This window comes from Petromyzon marinus, chromosome 66 (genome assembly GCF_048934315.1).
Source record: "Petromyzon marinus isolate PM22_M1 ecotype Great Lakes invasive population chromosome 66, UKy_Petmar_22M1.pri1.0, whole genome shotgun sequence".
In the NCBI taxonomy this organism is placed as follows: Eukaryota; Metazoa; Chordata; class Hyperoartia; order Petromyzontiformes; family Petromyzontidae; genus Petromyzon; species Petromyzon marinus.
In genome coordinates, this window is record NC_133732.1 from 2,590,320 (window position 1) to 2,610,046 (window position 19,727).

A 19,727-nucleotide genomic window follows, 5' to 3' on the forward strand; every position below is an offset into this window, starting at 1 on the left:
GGCAAGCGCATCTTAGAGATAAGTGGATGGTCAGTGGGCACATCAGCTCTACCGTAGGTCCTGGTGTCAAGGACCTGGGCCCGCATCCGCTTTTCCATCACTATGTAGTCCATCAGATGTTCTTCCTTGGACCCAGCATGCTTTCATGATGTTGTGTGGATGCACGGATGCCGGAACAGCGTGTTAGTAATTACAAGCCCATGGCTGCACAAAAGCATAGCAACCTCCAACCGTTGTTTTTGAGCTGATCTGTCTGATGCCTTCCAGTCACTCCAGACCAGGTGCCAGCATCATGACCAACTCAGGCCTCAAAGCCACCCAACAAGATGACTCTATCCCGAGGGGCCACTTTAGCTAGCACCTGTGACAGGAGGTCATAGAAGTCATCTGACTCATTGGCCTTACCTTCATCCCTTCACTGATGTTCATCTTCGGTGGGGGCGAGCCCACAGTAGCCTGGGCGCCGGATTTTCCAAAACGTCACATAATCACTAAATAATAATTAGATGAAATAGCTATTTTTTTACATTTTTGCATAACCTTATGTTTTTAGAAGTTGTGTCTATGCTTTTTTGTGTTTTACATGTGTTTACTTGTTTGAAGTTGGCATAAATAAACGTACAAATTGACACGAATAAATATCCACACGATTACAGATCCTTTATTTATGGCAGACGAAAAACCCCGTGGAAATTAAGAAAAAAAGCCTCCTTCCTTTCAACAGCACACAGAAGCACGCGACAAGAAGTCCGAATCAACGTCACACGCTGGGGCCCTAGGGAATCAACGTGGGAGGTGCGCTCTTAAAAAGTAGTTCCGCGTCAACCGACGGGCGTAACGTCGCCGTGTCACCGTATCACTCCGCGTTACCGCTTCACCATAACCGCTCAGCCATGCAGTCTTGAGAAAGTACTTCGCCCGTCGACCTCTCAGAAACCGCGTTACAGCAACGGTGGCGCACGTTTAGAGTTATAACGGCACACACGTTCTGAGTTATAACGGCACACATGTTCCATGTTATAATGGCACACACGTTCCGTGTTATAATGGTAAGCGTTCTGTGTTATAATGGTAAGCGTTCTGTGTTATAACGTCGTGCACGTTACGCGTTGTAACGTTGCATGCCTTCAGCATCATAACGGCGTGCGTATTCCTCATTACGGTGCGTGCGTTCTGAATTATAACGGTTTGCATTTTGCATTATAATGGTGTGCGCATTCCACGTTATAATGGTTGCGTGCATTCCACGTCATAACAGTCAGCGTGTTACACATTGTAACGGCGATTGTTCTGTGGTATAATATAATGGTCTGCATTCCGCATTGATTGAAAAGTGTTTTGAAATGGAAGAAGCGCGTTATGTAGCGGAAGGGCGCGTTAAGCGAGGACTCACCACACGTGTAACTTTGAGCAAATAATATGTAGGCAGGCTTAATCAGAACATTTACCAGTTCCAAAAAATTGAATCACTTTCAAGGTGTTCTATTGCAGTAGGAGTCACGTGAACCTACTTGATAGATGGTGCAGTGAAAACTATGGACTACAATCCCATTTCTAACTTCGGGGCTAAGTCACAAATAATTCCCAACAAGTGTGCCCTGTGTGTGCATGTGTATGTATGCACGTTGAACTTCTTTCGCACCATACATAACCAACCGTGCTAATCAGAGGAGAGAGGCGAAGGACCACAAACTATGGGTCTCTGTGGGAGTCTATGGGTTTCTGTGTAAGTCTACAGTTATCTGTGTGAGTCTACGTGTTTCTGTGTGAGTCTACGGGCCTCTGTGTGAGTCTAAGGATCTCTGCGTATCTACAGGTCTTCGTGTGAGTCTATGGGTCTCTGTGTGATTTTATGGGTCTATATGAGAGTCTATGGGTCTCTGCGTGATTTTATGGGTCTCTATGTGAGTCTATGGTTCTCTGTGTGAGTCTACAGGTCTTTGTGTGAGTCTATGGGTCTTTATGTGAGTCTATGGGTTTCAGTGTGATTTTATGGGTCTCTATGTGAGTCTATGGTCCTCTGTGTGAGTCTACAAGTCTTTGTGTGAGTCTATGGGTCTCTGTGTGAGTCTAGATCTCTGTGTGATTTTTTGGGTCTCTATGTGAGTCTATGGTTCTCTGTGTGAGTCTACAGGTCTTTGTTTGAGTCTATGGGTCTCTGTGTGAGTCCATGGGTCTCTGTGTGAGTCAAAGGTTTTTTTTGTGAGTCTACAGGTCTCTGCGTGAGTCTACGTGCCTCTGTGTGAGTCTATGGGTCTCTGTGTGAGTCTAAGTATCTCTGTGTGCGTCTTTGGGTCTCTGTGTGAGTGATCCAAATGTGTGTATAGGTGACCCCCGACCTGCGACGGCTCCACTTGCGACCCCCCGCTTTTATCACCTTTCTTATCGTAATACCCCCCACATTAACGACAAAAACGCGTATCTATGACCGCCTAATGACTGCTCACCACGACAAAGGGACTCCTGGAGAAGACCAGCTGTTACTGCAGGGCAGGTGGCTCAGTCACCGAGACTGTGGTTGCGTTGAGTTGTTTGACCACTGTTGGAATTTCCAGCCAGGCCCCTAGACTGTCGCTGCATGGGGTCACTCAGAGCGCTGCTGGAAGCGCAAAAACAAACCCCGAGACTGCCGCTGCATAGATCCCTTAAGAGCGCTGCTGTGAGTGCAATGCAAGACCGAGGTTGATTCTGCATTGAATTTTGGGAGTGCGGCTATTTCGTTGAATCCTGGGGGGGGGAGGGGGGGGGCTCCCTGACGCTGTAGTCGACCTCGAGGTTGAATTTGCATATCCTGGGCTTCTGGTGCGTTGCCTCGTCACCCAGGGTTGGAGGCGTGCGTCAGGGTTTGTGCGAACAGTCCTCGCGGTGGTCTCAATCTGTTTATAGTCGCCGCGGTGTTCTGTCATTGTCAACACGTGGGGTGGCTGTGTTAAGTCGGTGATCTGCAGGGTTATGTACTCACGTGCTATTACTGTCGCTGAGAGTTTGAAGAGTTGGTTGTAGTTGGTTGTCAAGAAATAATTATCCACCACAGTTGGTTCACGTCCTTGTGCATAACGAACCAAGGCATAGTCACTACATTCCAAATCTTGTTAAAATTCTCAGTATTCCAAATCGAATTATTGTCCTTTCTGTTGCCGTCAAAGCGCTTTTAAAATTCCGTATTGGTGTCCGATAAAAAAATATTGTGGGAATTGCACGGTAAAGAAAATGGATCCGAACTCCTCTCTCCCATGTTAGAAATGAGCAACTCCCATAGCATTCAGCTGGAATTGGAATACTTCCACCTTCACTGCCGATGCCCGATGGGAAAATTGCTGAGGTTTCAGGACTTTTTCAGCTGGAGCAAGCTGCTATGCCTCTCTGCATTGCCTAATCGCCAAGACAACCTGGTTGAGAAAAAGTGCCGGGCCTATTTTTCCTCTGATGAGAAAATCTCACATCCGAAAATTTGCAGTCATTACCACAGCTTTGGGCAAGCCGAGCATATTTACAGATTTTTGCTAAACATTTTTCTGAGATCTTGCCCAAAAGCTTTGTTTAACATGTAGGGGGGGGGGGGTGGGGGGTGCATGCGCATGCGTGTGAATGTGTTCCTGATCTGTCTTCCCAGACACGCCGATGAAAACAATTTTGATTCACTCGGGGTACAGGATATAGCCACTGAACACGGCGTCTCTATGCACGTCGAAGAGAAAACTAATGTACGGAGCCTCCAACTCCAGCCACACCTCGTCGCCGGCCTTGAGACTCAGCACGACGCTGCCGCTTATTCCGTTGTATTTTACACCACATATCTTAGAGATGACCTCCCCGTTTTTCATGATCATAAGCACGAGGTCCTTTTCACCGGGGTGTGCGCACAGCGTGAAATAGTAGACGCCTGGGTGGGCGCAGGTGAACTTCCCCGTGCCGGGGTTGTAGTGGCCCTGCGGGTTGGTGATGATGACATTGAACGTCACGGGGGAGCCGGCCGCCGGCGTGTAAGCGCCCACCTTCGCGGAGAAGGCCGACCTGGGCCCCACGCCGCTCTCTCCCCGCTCGCCTTTCTCGCCTCTTTCGCCCTGCTCACCTGGGACTCCCAGAGTCCCCGCGAGCCCCGGTTGGCCAAGAGGGCCCAGCTTTCCCTGCAGACCTAAGTGGACAACACGGTCAAAATGCATGGCGTGTGCATGTGTGTGTGGCACCCTACGGTTGTGTAGCGGTTATCGCGATGAACTCGGTAGATACCCGAGTTCGATTCCCGCTCATGGTCAACACAAGTGATGATTATCTGAAACGATATTGGGCCTCCTACCCTAGGTCGACTCAGCCTCAAATTATTACCTGGAGTGATGTGTAAGCAACACCACTTGGGAGACAAAGGCGTGACGGCCTTCATAGTGCTCACTAACAGCACTTGCCACAACCGTTTGTTAAGGCTATATGGGGGATCTTTGTTTTTTTGTGTATTTATCCCCACTCTCAAAAGGAGAGATGGGGCAATTCTGCATCTATGCTGATGACGGTGAGCCAAATCTGCACAATTGAGTTGTGTCCTGTGACAAACGTCTTTGTTTCGTAACAGGAAAGCCTTGCCCGACGTGTCTGTATGGAACATGTGTTTCCGCTCTACACGATGTACTCAGTGAGTTCTGTTTTCCAGAATATGGGGGTCATGTTCTGGCTATACACGGTGTATCTAATGAGGTATATTATCCAGAACATGGGGTGATGTTACAGCTATACACGGTATACCCAGTGAGCTCTATTTTCTAAAACATGGAGATACATAGAGACCCATAGACTAAACTAGAAATAAACTATTTGTTAAATTCCCAGGTGTAAGGTCCACTGAGCTGCTGTGTTGCCATGTTTTTTAGAAGCGACCTGCCTGTCGACAATGAAGTGGCTGATATCATCACGTGGCAATTTGTAGCAGCCAAATACTCTAAAGTTTAAACGTGGAGGGGAAAACCAGAGGCCCCTTAGAAAAATCCACGCGACCACGGGGAGAACATGTAAACGCCGAATATACATCAGGCATTGTCAGAATTGGTTTCTAACCCACGACCTCCTGTGGACCAGACGAGGGAGTTAACATCTCCTAGCAACCGCAGTGATATAAATAGAGCAGTGAGCTCGGTTATTTCCTTCCTCGATTATATTGAGTTGCTCGGCCCCTTCTGGTGTATTTTAACATCACGTAAAAAGAATAAGAGAAGTGATGAATCGCTTCGTGGCATATGCAGCCTGTCGGTGGCTAAACATTAACTACCTCGCTTGGTTTACAGGAGGTCGTGTGCTCGAACAAAATAATGCGTGTCTTGCCAGTGCCCCCTGATGGGGATCAGCCATCACCGCTGGGGAGGACGAGGTGTGGAGGGCAAGGTCCCGGACTTCTCTTGAATAGTCTTCACTGCTTCATCTCCAACCAACTCAACCCCATTGCTTCACACGTTCCCCTTTTATCCCCCTCCTCATTAAGTGCCCTCAGATGGCCCTCATTAAGCCGGCGTCCTTCTGGCGTCTCTTGAAAGTGTTCTCCCCCTTATCTCCACTATCTCTCGCCTCCGTGGCGCCTACCCTGCGTTTGAATTTGCAGCCAGCCAATCGCTGCCTCGTTCCCTAATTGCTTGCGTCTCTCTGTCTGCTGTCACCAAGGCCACGCGCCTGCACCTGCTCGTCCTGACGTGACCTCACTGTTTGCAATCCCGTACATGAATTCAAATGCTGTTTGCAAACTCTGCGCACGTTACGCCACTACATATAGCTCAATGAGGATTACTTGGTAATAAAATACATAAGTAGAATCAGCTGCTGGGAGCACACGAATCAGTGTCACAGTCCCACCTGGGCCCCCAGTCAAGCCTCGAGCCCCGACGTCTCCCTTGGCTCCGGGTGCTCCGGTAGCGCCTGCGAGAAGAACAAAGCATGGCTCGTCCACTCCTCAAGCCACTCTCAATTCACACCACTCGCCTCCACGCACTCTACTGCCTCTCCCTTCCCATCTCACACTACTGCCCTCCACGCACTCTCCTGTCTCTCCCCTCTCATCTCACTCTAATCCACACGAGGCACTCTCCTATGACATGGCAAGTGAACGAATGAGTGAGTGAATGTTTGAGTGAACGATTGAGTGATTGAATTAGTGAGTGAACGAGTGAGTGAATGAGCGAGTGAACGAGTGAGCGAATGAGTGAACGAGTGAGCGAGCGAGTGATCGTGTCGCACCACGAGCGCACCGTGGGGGGGTCTCTGGGACCCGACCCCTCACCGTCTCTGCCGTCCCTCCCAGGGGCCCCAGGGGTCCCGTGCTGCCCGGGGATCCCGTTGATGCCCGCACAGATGGTCCTCTCCTGCTGGGCTCCCACCACCACCAGCAGCAGCAGCAACAGCGGCAGGGCCGAGATGGACATCTGGGGACAGCAGTGGCGAGATGTTAACTAGCTCGCCTGGTATACAGGAGGGATTTAAACTACGAACTATTATTTTATTTTACCAAGTAATTTACGAATAAGCTGCTACATAGTCGCTTTTTCTTCACAAGCGCCCTGCCCATCACAAATGATAGTTCAGTCATGTAGGCCTATCATCATCATGTGGAAATTCATAGCATAACTCTAAACACGTGGTGATGTTGATTCTAATTGTGAATTAGAAAAACCGAAAGACCCGGAGAAAAATCCACACGACCACAGAGAGACACAAAATATACAGCAGACATCAGGGTCGGGATCGAACTCACGACTTCATTTAAATAAGGGAAGTTAGTTAACATCATCACGGGGAGAGAGAGAAACACAAATTCCAAATATACGGCAGCAGGCATAATCGGGGTCTCGATCGAACCCACAACTTCCTGTAACCAGGCGAGGTGGTTAACATCTCCACGGGGAGAGACAGAGAGAGATTGACGCAAACTCCAAATAAGGAGCAGCAGGCATCGTCAGGGGTCCAGGGATTGAACCTGACGAGGAAGAATCAGAGACAAGCGGGGAGACAGCAGCCAGAGTCAGAATGGTGTATTGCCACTGCAGGATACATCTGATGAGCTATGAAGCTCTTTGCTCGTCACAGATGCTCCGGTAAGGAGGGCACGAGGTCAGAACGTTTCAACAACAAACCACACGATGCACAAACAGGATAGGAGGGCAAAGTGTAGGAAAGGTAAATAAATAGCGTAAAATAATATAACCAAAAACATCTAAACTAGTTGTTATCTTTCCAGGTAAAACCCCAACTCAGCTATTAGAAGAGACCTCTCCATCACAAATAATGGCAGTTCGACAAAGTGGCCTATCATCGTCGTCGTGAACAGCACGTGGACATTTATAGCAGCAGCCAAACATAGAGACACATGGAGATGGAGAGAGACGCATGGAGACTCATGTGTGGGTCTATGTGTTTATGGGTGTGTTAATGAGTCTGCGTGAGTCTATGGGTTTCAGTGGGATCTATGGGTCTCTGTGTAAGTCTATGGATCTCTGTACGTCTGTGGGTCTCTGTGTGAGTCTACAGGTCTCTTTGTGAATCTACGCGACTCCGTGTGAGTCTATGGATTTATTTGTCTGTCTATGGGTCTCTGTGTGATGAGTATATGGGTCGATGTCTGATGAGTCTATAGGTGTGTGTGCGAGTCTATGGGTCGCCGTGTGATTAGTCTATGGCTCTCTGTGTGATGAGTCTATGGGTCTCTGTCTGATGAGTTTATAGGTTTCTGTGTGAGTCTATGGGTCTCTGTCGGAGCCTATGGATATCTGTGTAAGTTTACTCGTCTCTGTGTGAGTCTGTGGGTCTACGTGTGAGTCTACTTGTTTCTGTGTGTATGTTTACGGTTCTCTGTGTGAGTCTATGGGTCTCTGTGTGAGGAGTTTATGGGCTGAGTGAGTGTATGGGTCTCTGTCTGAGTCTATGGATCTATGTTTGAGTCAATGGGTCTATGTTAAGTCTACAGGTCTCTGTGTGAGTTTGTGGGTCTAAATGTGAGGGCTTTATGGCATTTGAGTGAGTCTGCGGGTATATGCCTGAGTCTATTCATCTTTATATGAGCCTACGGGTCTCTGTGTGAGGCTTTGAATATTTGTGTGAGTCAATGGGTCTGTGTGAGTCTACGGGTCCCTGTGTGAGTCTATGGATCTCTGTGTGAGTCTTTGTACGTACGGTATGTTGAATTTTCTTTCGCACCAGCGTACGTAGCAGCTGAGCGTCCTGCTAATTGGAGGCTGTGGGACAGTTGCGCGTCGTTGCTCTGCGTTGGTCACCAAGTCACTGGAATCCTCTCCCCCATCTCCCCTTTTAAACATTACTCTGGTCACGTGGTCTTCCATTTCCCACTTTGTCCATACCTCCAACTTATGACGTCACAGTCAACACGCGCGCACACAAACAAGAAAGACAAAGATCCCCCGTGTAGCCTGTAACAGACTGCCGGGGTCAAGTGGCTGTTAGAGCGATAAGTAGCAGCGCCTATGAAGGGCGGCACTGTGGCACACGAGGGGGTGGGTGGCTAGCACTGCCACGCCCACCCGCCTTCATCTCCCCAGCGGCGATTATTTTATGTCCCTCTCCAGGTACTCAATTTGAGACTGAGTCGATCTAGCCGAGGCTGAGGGCCAATTTACATAATCGATATCACCGGTGTTGGCCGTGAGTGGGATTCGAACTCGGGTCGCCGGGTTCGCAGCGCAGCTTAGCGCTAACCGCTACACTACCGCTCCCCCACACACTCACGTTGACAGACACACACAGACACACGAGAGAAGGAGTTGGTGTGATCCTTTCCGCGTATTGCGTTTCTCGATTTGGAATCCAAAACACGCAAGCACGCGCGTGTGTGTGTGATATCTCCCCCACGCGACTACTGCTATCATCATCATCACCATCAGCCGGGGACTATCCACTGCTGGATGAAGGCCTCTATAATCACCCGCCGCCACCTCTATCCATGCTGTGATACGTGTGAATGCACTTTCAACTTCTTTCGCACTATGCGTAGTCAACCGTGCGAATCGAAGGTGCGTGGGAAGGACACTTTCACACACACACACACGTGTGCTTCGCGTGCACAACAACAACCGCCATTCGCCACGTAGTGGTGGTGACATCACCATGGCGCTTGTGCCAGGCTAAGTGCACGTTGAGGCCACGTGAAGTTTCGAACGCCCGCTGGCAGGAAGTCACGGGGCAGACCCAGCAGGTGCCATGGGTCGACTGACTGAGATGATGAATGGCCCATGCACCACCTGTGCCCTCTACTGTGCAAACGTCTTGTGTTTTATCTACCCGGCGCTCCGCGTGTTATTGTAAGAGTCGCTACTCTGCCCTCCGTTGTTGCTGGAGAGCGGCTGCCTCAAACTGCCCAATATCGTTCTTCGCAAGCCTCTTCCATAGAAGTCCAGCCATCAGCAAGTCCGCTCAGCTCTGCATCCTCCTGTGCCACATCACTCCATCTCTTCTCTACCCGTGCAGAGCCTGTTTAGCCCCCTCTATCCAGCCGAACAAAAGCTGTTTTAGGCATGCGACTTTGTCCAGATCTTTAAAGGGTTCGTGAGCTCCTCACACAATCCAGCCTGGTTAAACCCTGGATGGATCGTAGGCAGGTCAGCCTAAATGTTTCTCAATGGGGAAGATGTTACATTAGGGAGTTCCACGTTTCGCAAGCGTAAAGAAGGGAGGGCATGACCGTGGCCGAGAAGACCTGAAGCTTCGTGTGGAGCAGCAGACCAGGTAGCTTCCACACAACATTGCACAGCCGATGAAAAAATAATGCTGCTCGACTGATTCAGAGTGAGACATCTGATTTCAAACCGAAACTGGTCATGTGCACACTGCCCAGGTATGGGATACTCTCCACTCTCTCCACAACTGCCCCATCACCAACTGAGAGTTGTGGGGGTGTAGTGCCTGAAGGCACAAAATACCCAGGCAGGTGCTTAGTTTTGGTGGGGCTGATGGAAAGGCCCCACCTCTTCCTGGCACGCTGCAGTTTCAGCAGCAGTGCTCCAACTCCTCTGAGTGAGCAGAATCACCAGCTCATCGGCATACTTAACATGGTTGACCAATAGGGAACCATCCCTTGACCGCACATGGGCATCGATCAGCCTCCCATTGTATCTGTACCAGATGGAAATTCCTCTGGTATTGGCCATCATTGGCTTCATGAACTACATGGTAGAAATATATGTTTAATAATGTGGGAGCTAGAGGACATCCATGTTGCACTCCAAGGTGAACAGAGAAAGGCTCCGATTCTTGAGGTCGTAGTTTTACCTGTGTCTGCCCACAATCATGAAGGTCCTTAATTTTTGTAAGCAGAGAGTCACGGACTCTAAACGCATGAAGAACAACCCAAAACCCAGGCCAAATAATGGAATCATAGGCCTTGACCAGGTCAATTAGGTCAGTTTGCCCACAAACACCACCCTCCCTCAGCATTTCGCTTGGGAGATCATCTCTGCCTGGTGCTTTTCCTGTTCTCAGATTTTGGATCGCCTTCTGTACTTCCTCAATAGATAGCACCTTAGCCAGCCACTAACCGGGGATGACTTCTTCTTTCAATTTATGAGGCACGACAGCCTCAGCAGGGTCATCCCTATTTCCCCCCATGATGTTTTCCACTCCCCTAGACCTCACAGAAATGCTCAGTAAATCTACAAACCTCTTCCTGGGGGTCTTAGATCATATCACCTGTTTTCCCTGTTGTAAATATTGTGATTTAAAAATTATTAAATAAAATATACGTAAAATAATACTTATTAATTATTGGCTCTTTCGTTGTTTCGGGGTATGTATCAGCAATCGTGATAATATCAATGATTCTCGCCTTAGTAATACGTTTTACCCTTTTAACTGGCACAAAAACTGACACCTTTATTCAAGGTATCATGTTTGCAATAACCACAACACAAGCAGTCAAAATGCAAACAAAAGAGACAACTCTGATAATAATATGCAATGTCCTTGAATTTGATTGGTCCACACCCGAGACGGCTTTTCTTAGAGCTTAGTCTCCACTGGTGTTGGATCAGAAGACGCCAAAAGGCGTACAACTCAAAAACAGCGCACTATCAGAGTATTGAGGGCTCGGGGAAGCATTTACATTATGAGACCTCCATTACCATTACTATATATTGTGACTGGTAAAGGAGGTCTCATAATGTAAATGCTCACCCAGAGCCCTCAATACTCTGATAGTGTGCTGTTTTTGAGTTGTACGTCTTTTGGCGTCTTCTGGTCCAACACCAGTGGAGACTAGGCTCTAAGAAAAGCCGTCTCGGGTGTGGACCAATCAAATTCAAGGACATTGCATATTATTATAAGAGATGTCTCTTTTGTTTGCATTTTGACTGCTTGTCTTGTGGTTATTGCAAACATGATGCCTTGAATAAAGGTGTCAGTTTTTGTGCAAGTTGAAAGGGTAAAACCTATTACTTTATCTTGTTACTGGTAAAGGAGGTCTCATAATGATTCTCGCCTTAACATGTACGCTTCTCGCTTTAACGTTAATGGTTCTCGCTTTAACAATTACCTGTGCAATTGTGTCAGGTCTCGGGATTCAAATCTCACCACAGGATACAGTTCGTTATTACGACAATGATGCACGAGTTTAGGAAAGAAGCACACAGAAACCTGTTTTTAATCTAAGCAACTTTAATGTCAACTTCCCCTAACATCCAAAAATAATTATCATCAGAACACCAACAGCATTGCCCATGCAAATGTAGTGTAGCAGAGCCGACTGGTGACTAGAAGTAGCAATTTCGGGAGTACCCACCCAAGGGGAAGAACTGGGCCAGGGTTCATGGAAGGGGTAAGAACTGGGCCAAAGGTCATGGAAGGGATCCATCTTTGAGCTCCCAGAACCAGCTGGAAGGTTCGAGAAGGGGGGCGTGGCCAGGGCGGGGCCAGATCCCGCTGGAAGAATAAAAGGGGGCGAGACAGGGAGCTGGGGGCTGTCCGTGGGAATCAGGGTCGTCTCACCGTGGAAGTCGTCCTCGTCGTCGCCATCGCTGCTGTCGTCTTTGTCATCGCCTGACGCCGCCACTGCTGGATAGTCAGCCAGCTATGCAGTCAGTTAGCGTCGTCGAGCTCGGCGGTCAGCGTTACGTGATGTGCTCAGTGAGTCGTGTAGTGTGAGTACGAGAAATATAAATAAAGAAGGTGTCTCTACAGTTAGTGTCTCCAGAGTCCTACACTACACGAGTATACGTGTTCAATAACCCGTAACCGGGTGATCATCAAAACATCAATGGCCAAATCTCACGATCACCTTATTCAAACAGAACAATAATCTAACGTGTCATGGCAACTCGACAATACAAGATTCTTTGTTATGGTGTCTGAGGCATGCAAACTGAGATTCTTCTAGGCACCCAACCTGTACAAGGTAACGTTAACAATGGTGCTTCTATCGTCTTTGTTTTTTTCTGAACAAACCTCAAGTCCCACAACGATGTGTAGATCGGCAGGCTTGGTCCACAGCTGCAGTGGGCTCGCGGCCACTCTGCCCCATGCTCGATCGTGGAGATGTCTGTGCATCATGCTCGATCCACAGCTGGAGGGTGCTCTGGGGCTCCGGAGTCAGCACGCTCGTGGTCAGCCCTTAGCTGCTGCGCTGCACGCTCGCAGGTCATCTGCACGCCAGGCTCGATCTGCAGTTGGAGTGCTCTGTGGCCACGCTGCTCAACCCGTTGCCTTTCAGCAGAGCTGCCTGCTTCGCGCGAGCTCGCTTGGTGTCCCCCCCCCACCTCCTGCTGTGCGGCGGCCAGGATGCTGCTCGCTCACTCTCCAAAACGCTCCATAAATCATAGAACATCAGTCACTTGAACAACAGAACTTTGCCAGCCTATAGCTTGGACAGCATTCAATGCACACTCGATATTGCCTTCATATCTGCCTGCCCGCCGTACCTTTCATCATTACTGACGACTTGCAGCTCAGCACACGGCAGATGCCTGCACAGCGCGACTCACGACGTCCTCTTGATACCAAGATCCAGGATGGTCATGTCAAAGCGCCGTTTCTTGGTGGCAGCCCCAACAGTCTGGAATGCCATCCCACTGCACATTCGCAGCATCACCTTAATCGCCTCTTTCAAAAGACATTTAAAAACTCACCTCGACAGCCACGCTTTCGAGCCTCTGAGTTGCGGCCGTTATGTCCGCAAATTTGTGCGCGTTATAAATTGCATTATTATTGTTGGTGTATTTCTCCAATCTCCACTTAACTTCTCACTCGTCTTAGCTGATCACAGTATTATTTGAAAATGTATTCCCACACCTCTTAGCTTCTCACAACTCTTCGCTTTGTACAGGACAACTTTCCGAAGTCATTGACTTTGCAAGTGACTCAATATATAAGTTGGAACGTAGAATAAAACTTTCAGGGATGCTTAGAATTCAACACTTGTAGAAACAGCGCCTTTGACTCTGCAAGACTCAACACTGTTGTCAGCAACCGATATTGATTACGACAACCATACACCGGAGGTTGCCATTGCAAGACTGGTTTGTGTGATTTTAGTATATTGTTAAATAAAAATTTCATCGCTAAGACACCTAAATAGTCCAAAGCTCCTCTCATTATCACGCCCCTTGCATTAATCTGGTCGGCGGAGTTGCCCCTTTGTTCCGGTTGACTGGACATCCTGATGCCAGTGGATGTCACCTCGGCTATACTTCCTCCCGTCCTCCGGAGTTCATCCCAAGGCTTGTGTGGACGCAGATGTTCTTTATTGCCCAGTGGAATGTATTTTTGACACGTCGATGCTGACCCCCCGGGAGTGTTGTGTTTCTCTGGCCATGTGTTTATTGTGAAACGACCTCTAGAATATCCATTTGGCATGCGAATGACCTCCTTTCCTCCCTCTCTCTCTCTGGGTTTTATCTTTGTGTCCTCTCTGCAGTGGCTTGTTTACCGAGTTGGATTCTCTCTTAATAAATACAGTCGCCGTTATCTGCTATGGTTATGATCCCCTCCTTAGGTCGACTCAGCCTAAATATGAATACCTGGCTGGCATGTTAAGATTGCCACTGGAGAGACAAAGGCGCGTAATACTAATTGTTAATACAAATGTAGTGAGTTCAACTGGGTTGCAGACGTACTCTTTCGAGGCAACACATTTATTAACACCCAACACACGGGGTAACTGCCCCTTCACAAGATAACAACTTATGGTGGTGACCACCAGGCTAACTACACTAACTGCACTGTAATTAGCTACAACTGACCGGACCACAGTTTGGGTCCCAGTCCACGTGTTGGAGACTCTTGTAGGACGTAGAACGTAGATTCTTCAGGATGAACATCAGCAGCCAGTCCCTCTCGGGAACCCGGCTTATATCCTCTGCGACGTGGCTGGCTCCGCCCTTAGTCACGCCCACATTCTATAATCTTCGAGCAGGATGTCGACCCTGACACGTGACCACCCCTAGCCCCCACTTGGGGCCCCTGTGTAGACTCAACTGGTCACGTGTCCTCCGGAGTCAACCAGAGTGCCACGGCCCTTAGTAACCCCATTCCAGTGGCTGGCACTCTCGCACCCTACCCTGTAGGGGCCGGCAATGCACGCCGAGCGTGGCGCCATCCAGCGCTGTCAGTCAGCGCTCACCGGGCCCCACTAGGGCCGGTACTGCACTCACATCCAAGTGGTGTCCGCGATGACAATACCCAGCACGCCGTGCCACTCTAGGGCCGGCATTACACAGTGACATTTGCGATGTCACTACAAAAAATATGGCAAATAGTCACTATTAAAACCTTTTGCTCCTGAGCTGCATCGTCATATAACAGCACATTCTATCATCAAGCTAACGTTTCATCTTCTTTGGTTCTTTCGGTAAAGTCACGTAGAATGAGAATAAAATAATAAATTGATAAAATAAAATAACACAATAATATTCTCACGACGTTTCGGCCACAACACAAGCGGCCTTCATCAGGTGAAGGGGGCGAGACTGTCTGGTAGGACAGCGCTGGAGTGAGAGAGCCACGTTCAGATCACGGCTTTTAAGCTGTGTGAGAGGAACAAAGAGCCTTGACACAGGAATTAGCATAAAATTTAGCATTGAAATGGCTGAATGATTAGCTTGTGACTGGTCACAGAAATAGCTATGTTAAAAGTTAAAGCATACACATCCGCAGAGGCACCCATTGTTAAAAGGAATTAGCATAGAATTTAGCATTGAAATAGCTAAGTTAAGGCATACACATCCGCAGAGGCACCCCTTGACAATGGGATTAGCATAGAATTTAGCATTGAAATGGCTGAGTGATTCGCTTGTAACTGCTACAGAAATAGCTACGTTAAAGTCAGAGCATACACATTCACCGAGGCACTTAGTACAAATCAAACAGGAGAATTTAGCATTGAAATAACTAGGCGAATTTAGCATTGAAATAACTGGGTGATTTGCTAGTGACTGGTCACAGAAATGACTACACATCTGAGCTATTCACAGTACTATATAGTGAACCAATAAAAACTAAAATATAAATTACCTTCATGTTATCAATAAACTCTATATTCTCCAATCAGCTAAGCTACCAACCATAAGTCGTTATATATCACAATGCTATATATATATTTTGGTAAAGTCACGTAGGTGTGAAATAATATGAATTAAATCACGACGTCTCGATCGCAACACAAGCGACCGTCATCAGGTGGAACAGATACAGCAGGAGAACTGCTGACACAGGAGAAAGAGCTGCTGCAACGAGTTTATATCGGATTTTGGTGGGCTCAACCCAAGGGGTAAGTGGGCGGAGCTAGAGAAGCTGGGCTCAACCCAAAATACGATATAAACTCTTGTTGCAGCAGCTCTTTCTCCTGTGTCAGCAGTTCTCCTGATATATCTGTTCCACCTGATGACGGTCGCTTGTGTTGCGATCGAAACGTCGTGATTCATTTCATTTTATTGTCTACCTACGTGACTTTACCGAAAGAACCAAAGAGTATGGATCCCTGCAGTCACGAAAACTTCAAATCTAGATTGAACAGCATGTGCACACAAATACTTCAAATATCGCACACTGCTGTCTGGCCACGCCCAGCGCCGATCAGCTGTCAGAGGGGGCGTGGCACAAGCGTGTTGTGTGCGGAGCCTCAGTGCCATTCTGCCCATGTGCTGCTTAATCACTGCCTCCTTTCTAGATTTGAAGCTTTCGTGACTGCAAGGATCCATACTCGTTGGTTCTATTCGGTAAAGTCACGTAGGTAAAAATAAAATAACAAAAATTACGACGTTTCGGCCACAACACAAGCGGCCTTCATCAGGTGAAGGGACCAGACTGTCTCGAAGACTGCCTCCTTTCACAATTTTTGTAATGGAGGGGTAGGGGGGATTTTACTTCCCATCCTTCTTTAGATATATTGCGCCAAATTACATTTTTCATACTTTGATACTGGCAAAAAGGTCCCGTAGACATAATTATCTTATCTTATATTTATATAGCGCCTTTATCCAAGGCGCTTTACAAGGGCTATAAATGGTGGTTAAAATTGACATGTGAATAGGGATGGGGTATGGGGAGGGAGGTTAGTGGGTACGGGAATTATGGGGGCACCTAGGGATAGAGAGAAGGATTTGCCAGTGAATAGAGGTGGGGGTCTTGAGGGAGGAGCGGAAACTAGACAGGGAGGGTGCTCACTTAATGTGGAGGGCAAGTTTGTTCCAGTGCAAGGGGAGCAAGTAGGGAAAATGAACGGGATTATGATAAACACAAATCAACCGTACGGAAACGCCCCATCACAACCCACGGATCCTGATTGACGATACGATCGTCAATGAGCAGGGCCACTATGATGTCACATCTGGCTGGTTCACCCCCCCCCCCCCCACCCACAGATCCCGTTTGATGGCGCGATCGTCAATGAGCAGGGCCACTTCGACATCAAAACGGCCAAGTTCATGGCCCACCACGTGGGCCACTTTCACTTCTCCTTCCACGTGGCGCTCGAGGCATCAGCATCGCGCGTCGACGTTATGCGCAACTCAGAGAGGGTGCTGCGCTACTCGGACTGGGCGCTGGCCCGGAGCCCCAGCTGGGTTTTGGTCAGCGGGGTCTTCGTGCTGCCGCTGGAGGTCGGCGATGAGGTGTGGCTGACAGCGCAGGGCGCCTCCTTCACCAGCCCCAGCGTCAAGGTCTTCCCTGACAGCTCATTCAACGGGTTCCTGCTCTACTAACGCGGATTGTGAGATGTTTTAAGCCTCGATTTTAAAATCGTGTTCCACGAGCGTCTTCTTCTTCTTCTTCGTATGGTGGATGTAGATATAGCGCAAGGTGTCGCCAAGCTGCGGCTCTGGAGTTGTAGGCGGCTCTTTGCATTACTGCTTCGTGATGTAACATATTGTGTATTCACATGCATTGCGGCTGTTTACGTTACTGCTTCATTACCATTACCATTACCCATAGACTAACATTGCACATAGACTATCAGTGCTCTTTGGTTTTATTCGGTAAAGTCACGCAAGTAAAATAAAACAAAATAAAAGAAAACAATTAAATCACGACGTTTCGGATGCAACACAAGCTTCCGTCTTCAGGTGGAATAGTCACAGCAGAATATCTGTGTCAGGAGCACGGTTCAGAGACGGCCGGGATTATATACAGGTTAAGGGGGGGGGGGAGTCAGTTAGGGGCGTGGGTGGGTGGGAGGGCTGGGTTAAGCAGCCTTTTGATAAACTGCAGGGGGTTCGAGGGGAGGGGGTGGTGCACTGCACGAGAGCGGGTAAAACCCACCTTTTCTTATGCCCCATGCAGCATAACAAAAGGTGGGTTTTACCCGCTCTCGTGCAGTGCAAAGTGGATTGTACCCGCTCTCTTGAAGTGCACCACCCCCTCCCCTCGAACCCCCTGCAGTTTATCAAAAGGCTGCCTAACCCAGCCCTCCCACCCACCCACACCCCTAACTGACTCCCCCCCCCCCCCCACCTTAACCTGTATATAATCGCGGCCGTCTCTGAACTGTGCTCCTGACACAGATATTCTGCTGTGACTATTCCACCTGAAGACGGAAGCTTGTGTTGCCTCCGAAACGTCGTGATTTAATTGTTTTCTTTTATTTTGTTTTAGTTTCCCCTTCTTTGGTTCTTTCGGTAAAGTCACGTAGAATGAGAATAAAATAATAAATTGATAAAATAAAATAACACAATAATATTCTTTGTGAGAATTCTTTGTGAGAATCTTATTGTGTTATTTTATTTTATCAATTTATTATTTTATTCTCATTCTACGTGACTTTACCGAAAGAACCAAAGAAGATGAATCATTGCAGTCACGAAAGCTTTAAATCGAAATTTGTTTTATTTTATCTACGTGACTTTACCAATAAAACCAAAGAGTATGAATTTCTTGCAGTCACGAAAGCTTCAAATCTAGACTATCAGTGCCCCATAGACTAACATTGCCCTTAGACTATCAGTGCCCCATAGACTAACCTTGCCCGCAGACTAACATTGCACATAGACTATCAGTACCCCATAGACTAACATTGCTGCAGACTAACATTGCACATAGACTATCAGTACCCCATAAACTAACATTGCCCTTAGACTATCAGTGCCCCATAGACTAACATTGCCCGCAGACTAACATTGCACATAGACTATCAGTACCCCATAGACTAACATTGCTGCAGACTAACATTGCCCTTAGACTATCAGTGCCCCATAGACTAACATTGTCCATAGACTAAGATTGCCTGCAGACTAACATTGCCCTTAGACTATCAGTGCCCCATAGACTAACATTACCCAAAGACTAACATTGCCCTTAGACTATAAGTGCCCCATAGACTAACATTGCCCGCAGACTAACATTGCACAAAGACTAACATTGCACATAGACTATCAGTGTCCATAGACTAACATTGCCCATAGACTAACATTGCCCACAGACTATCAGTGCCCCATAGACTAACATTGCCCGCAGACTAACATTGCCCTTAGACTATCAGTGCCCCATAGACTAACATTGCCCATAGACTAACATTGCCTGCAGACTAACATTGCCCTTAGACTATCAGTGCCCCATAGACTAACATTGCCCGCAGACTAACATTGCACATAGACTATCAGTACCCCATAGACTAACATTGCCTGCAGACTAACATTGCCCTTAGACTATCAGTGCCCCATAGACTAACATTGCCCGCAGACTAACATTGCACATAGACTATCAGTACCCCATAGACTAACATTGCTGCAGACTAACATTGCCCTTAGAGTGTTAGACTATCAGTGCCCCATAGACTAACATTATCCAAAGACTAACATTGCCCTTAGACTATAAGTGCCCCATAGACTAACATTGCCCGCAGACTAACATTGCACAAAGACTAACATTGCACATAGACTATCAGTGTCCATAGACTATCATTGCCCATAGACTAACATTTAACTTAGACTATCAGTGTCCATAGACTAACATTGCCCATACACTAACATTTCTCGTAAACTATCAGCGCCCATAAACTAACATTGCTCATAGACTATCAATGCCCCATAGACTAACATTGCCCATAGACTAACATTGCCTGCAGACTAACATTGCCCTTAGACTATCAGTGCCCCATAGACTCACATTGCCCATAGACTAACATTGCCCATAAACTAACATTGCTCATAGACTACCAGTGCCCATAAACTAACATTATACACATCGACAATCATTTCAACCTGCAGCTCCCGAACCGCCATGCGGCTTCTCTGCAGACTGCTTCGTGACGTTACGTGCGCATTCAC

General features: G+C 47.8%; 1 protein-coding gene across 1 annotated transcript; it reads right to left on the reverse strand.

Moving 5' to 3' along the window:
* Positions 1-643: 643 nt before the first annotated feature.
* LOC116956579 (complement C1q tumor necrosis factor-related protein 5-like) lies at positions 644-8,389 on the reverse strand. Its single transcript, XM_076054399.1, has 4 exons — positions 8,143-8,389; positions 6,257-6,398; positions 5,833-5,895; positions 644-4,135 (listed from the first exon to the last, which is right to left on the reverse strand). The coding sequence occupies exons 2-4, from the start codon at positions 6,396-6,398 to the stop codon at positions 3,639-3,641; spliced, it is 702 nt and encodes a 233-aa protein (XP_075910514.1). The 5' UTR covers positions 8,143-8,389; the 3' UTR covers positions 644-3,638.
* Positions 8,390-19,727: the final 11,338 nt, after the last annotated feature.

Bases quoted from the DNA above. Each gene is read 5' to 3' on its own strand.
- LOC116956579 (XM_076054399.1), bottom strand. From the start codon at position 6,398: ATGTCCATCTCGGCCCTGCCGCTGTTGCTGCTGCTGCTGGTGGTGGTG. The intron at 5,896-6,256 runs GTGAGGGGTCGG...TTCTTCTCGCAG, and splicing joins TGGGAGGGACGGCAGAGACG to GCGCTACCGGAGCACCCGGA. The intron at 4,136-5,832 runs GTGGGACTGTGA...TTGTCCACTTAG, and splicing joins AGGCTTGACTGGGGGCCCAG to GTCTGCAGGGAAAGCTGGGC.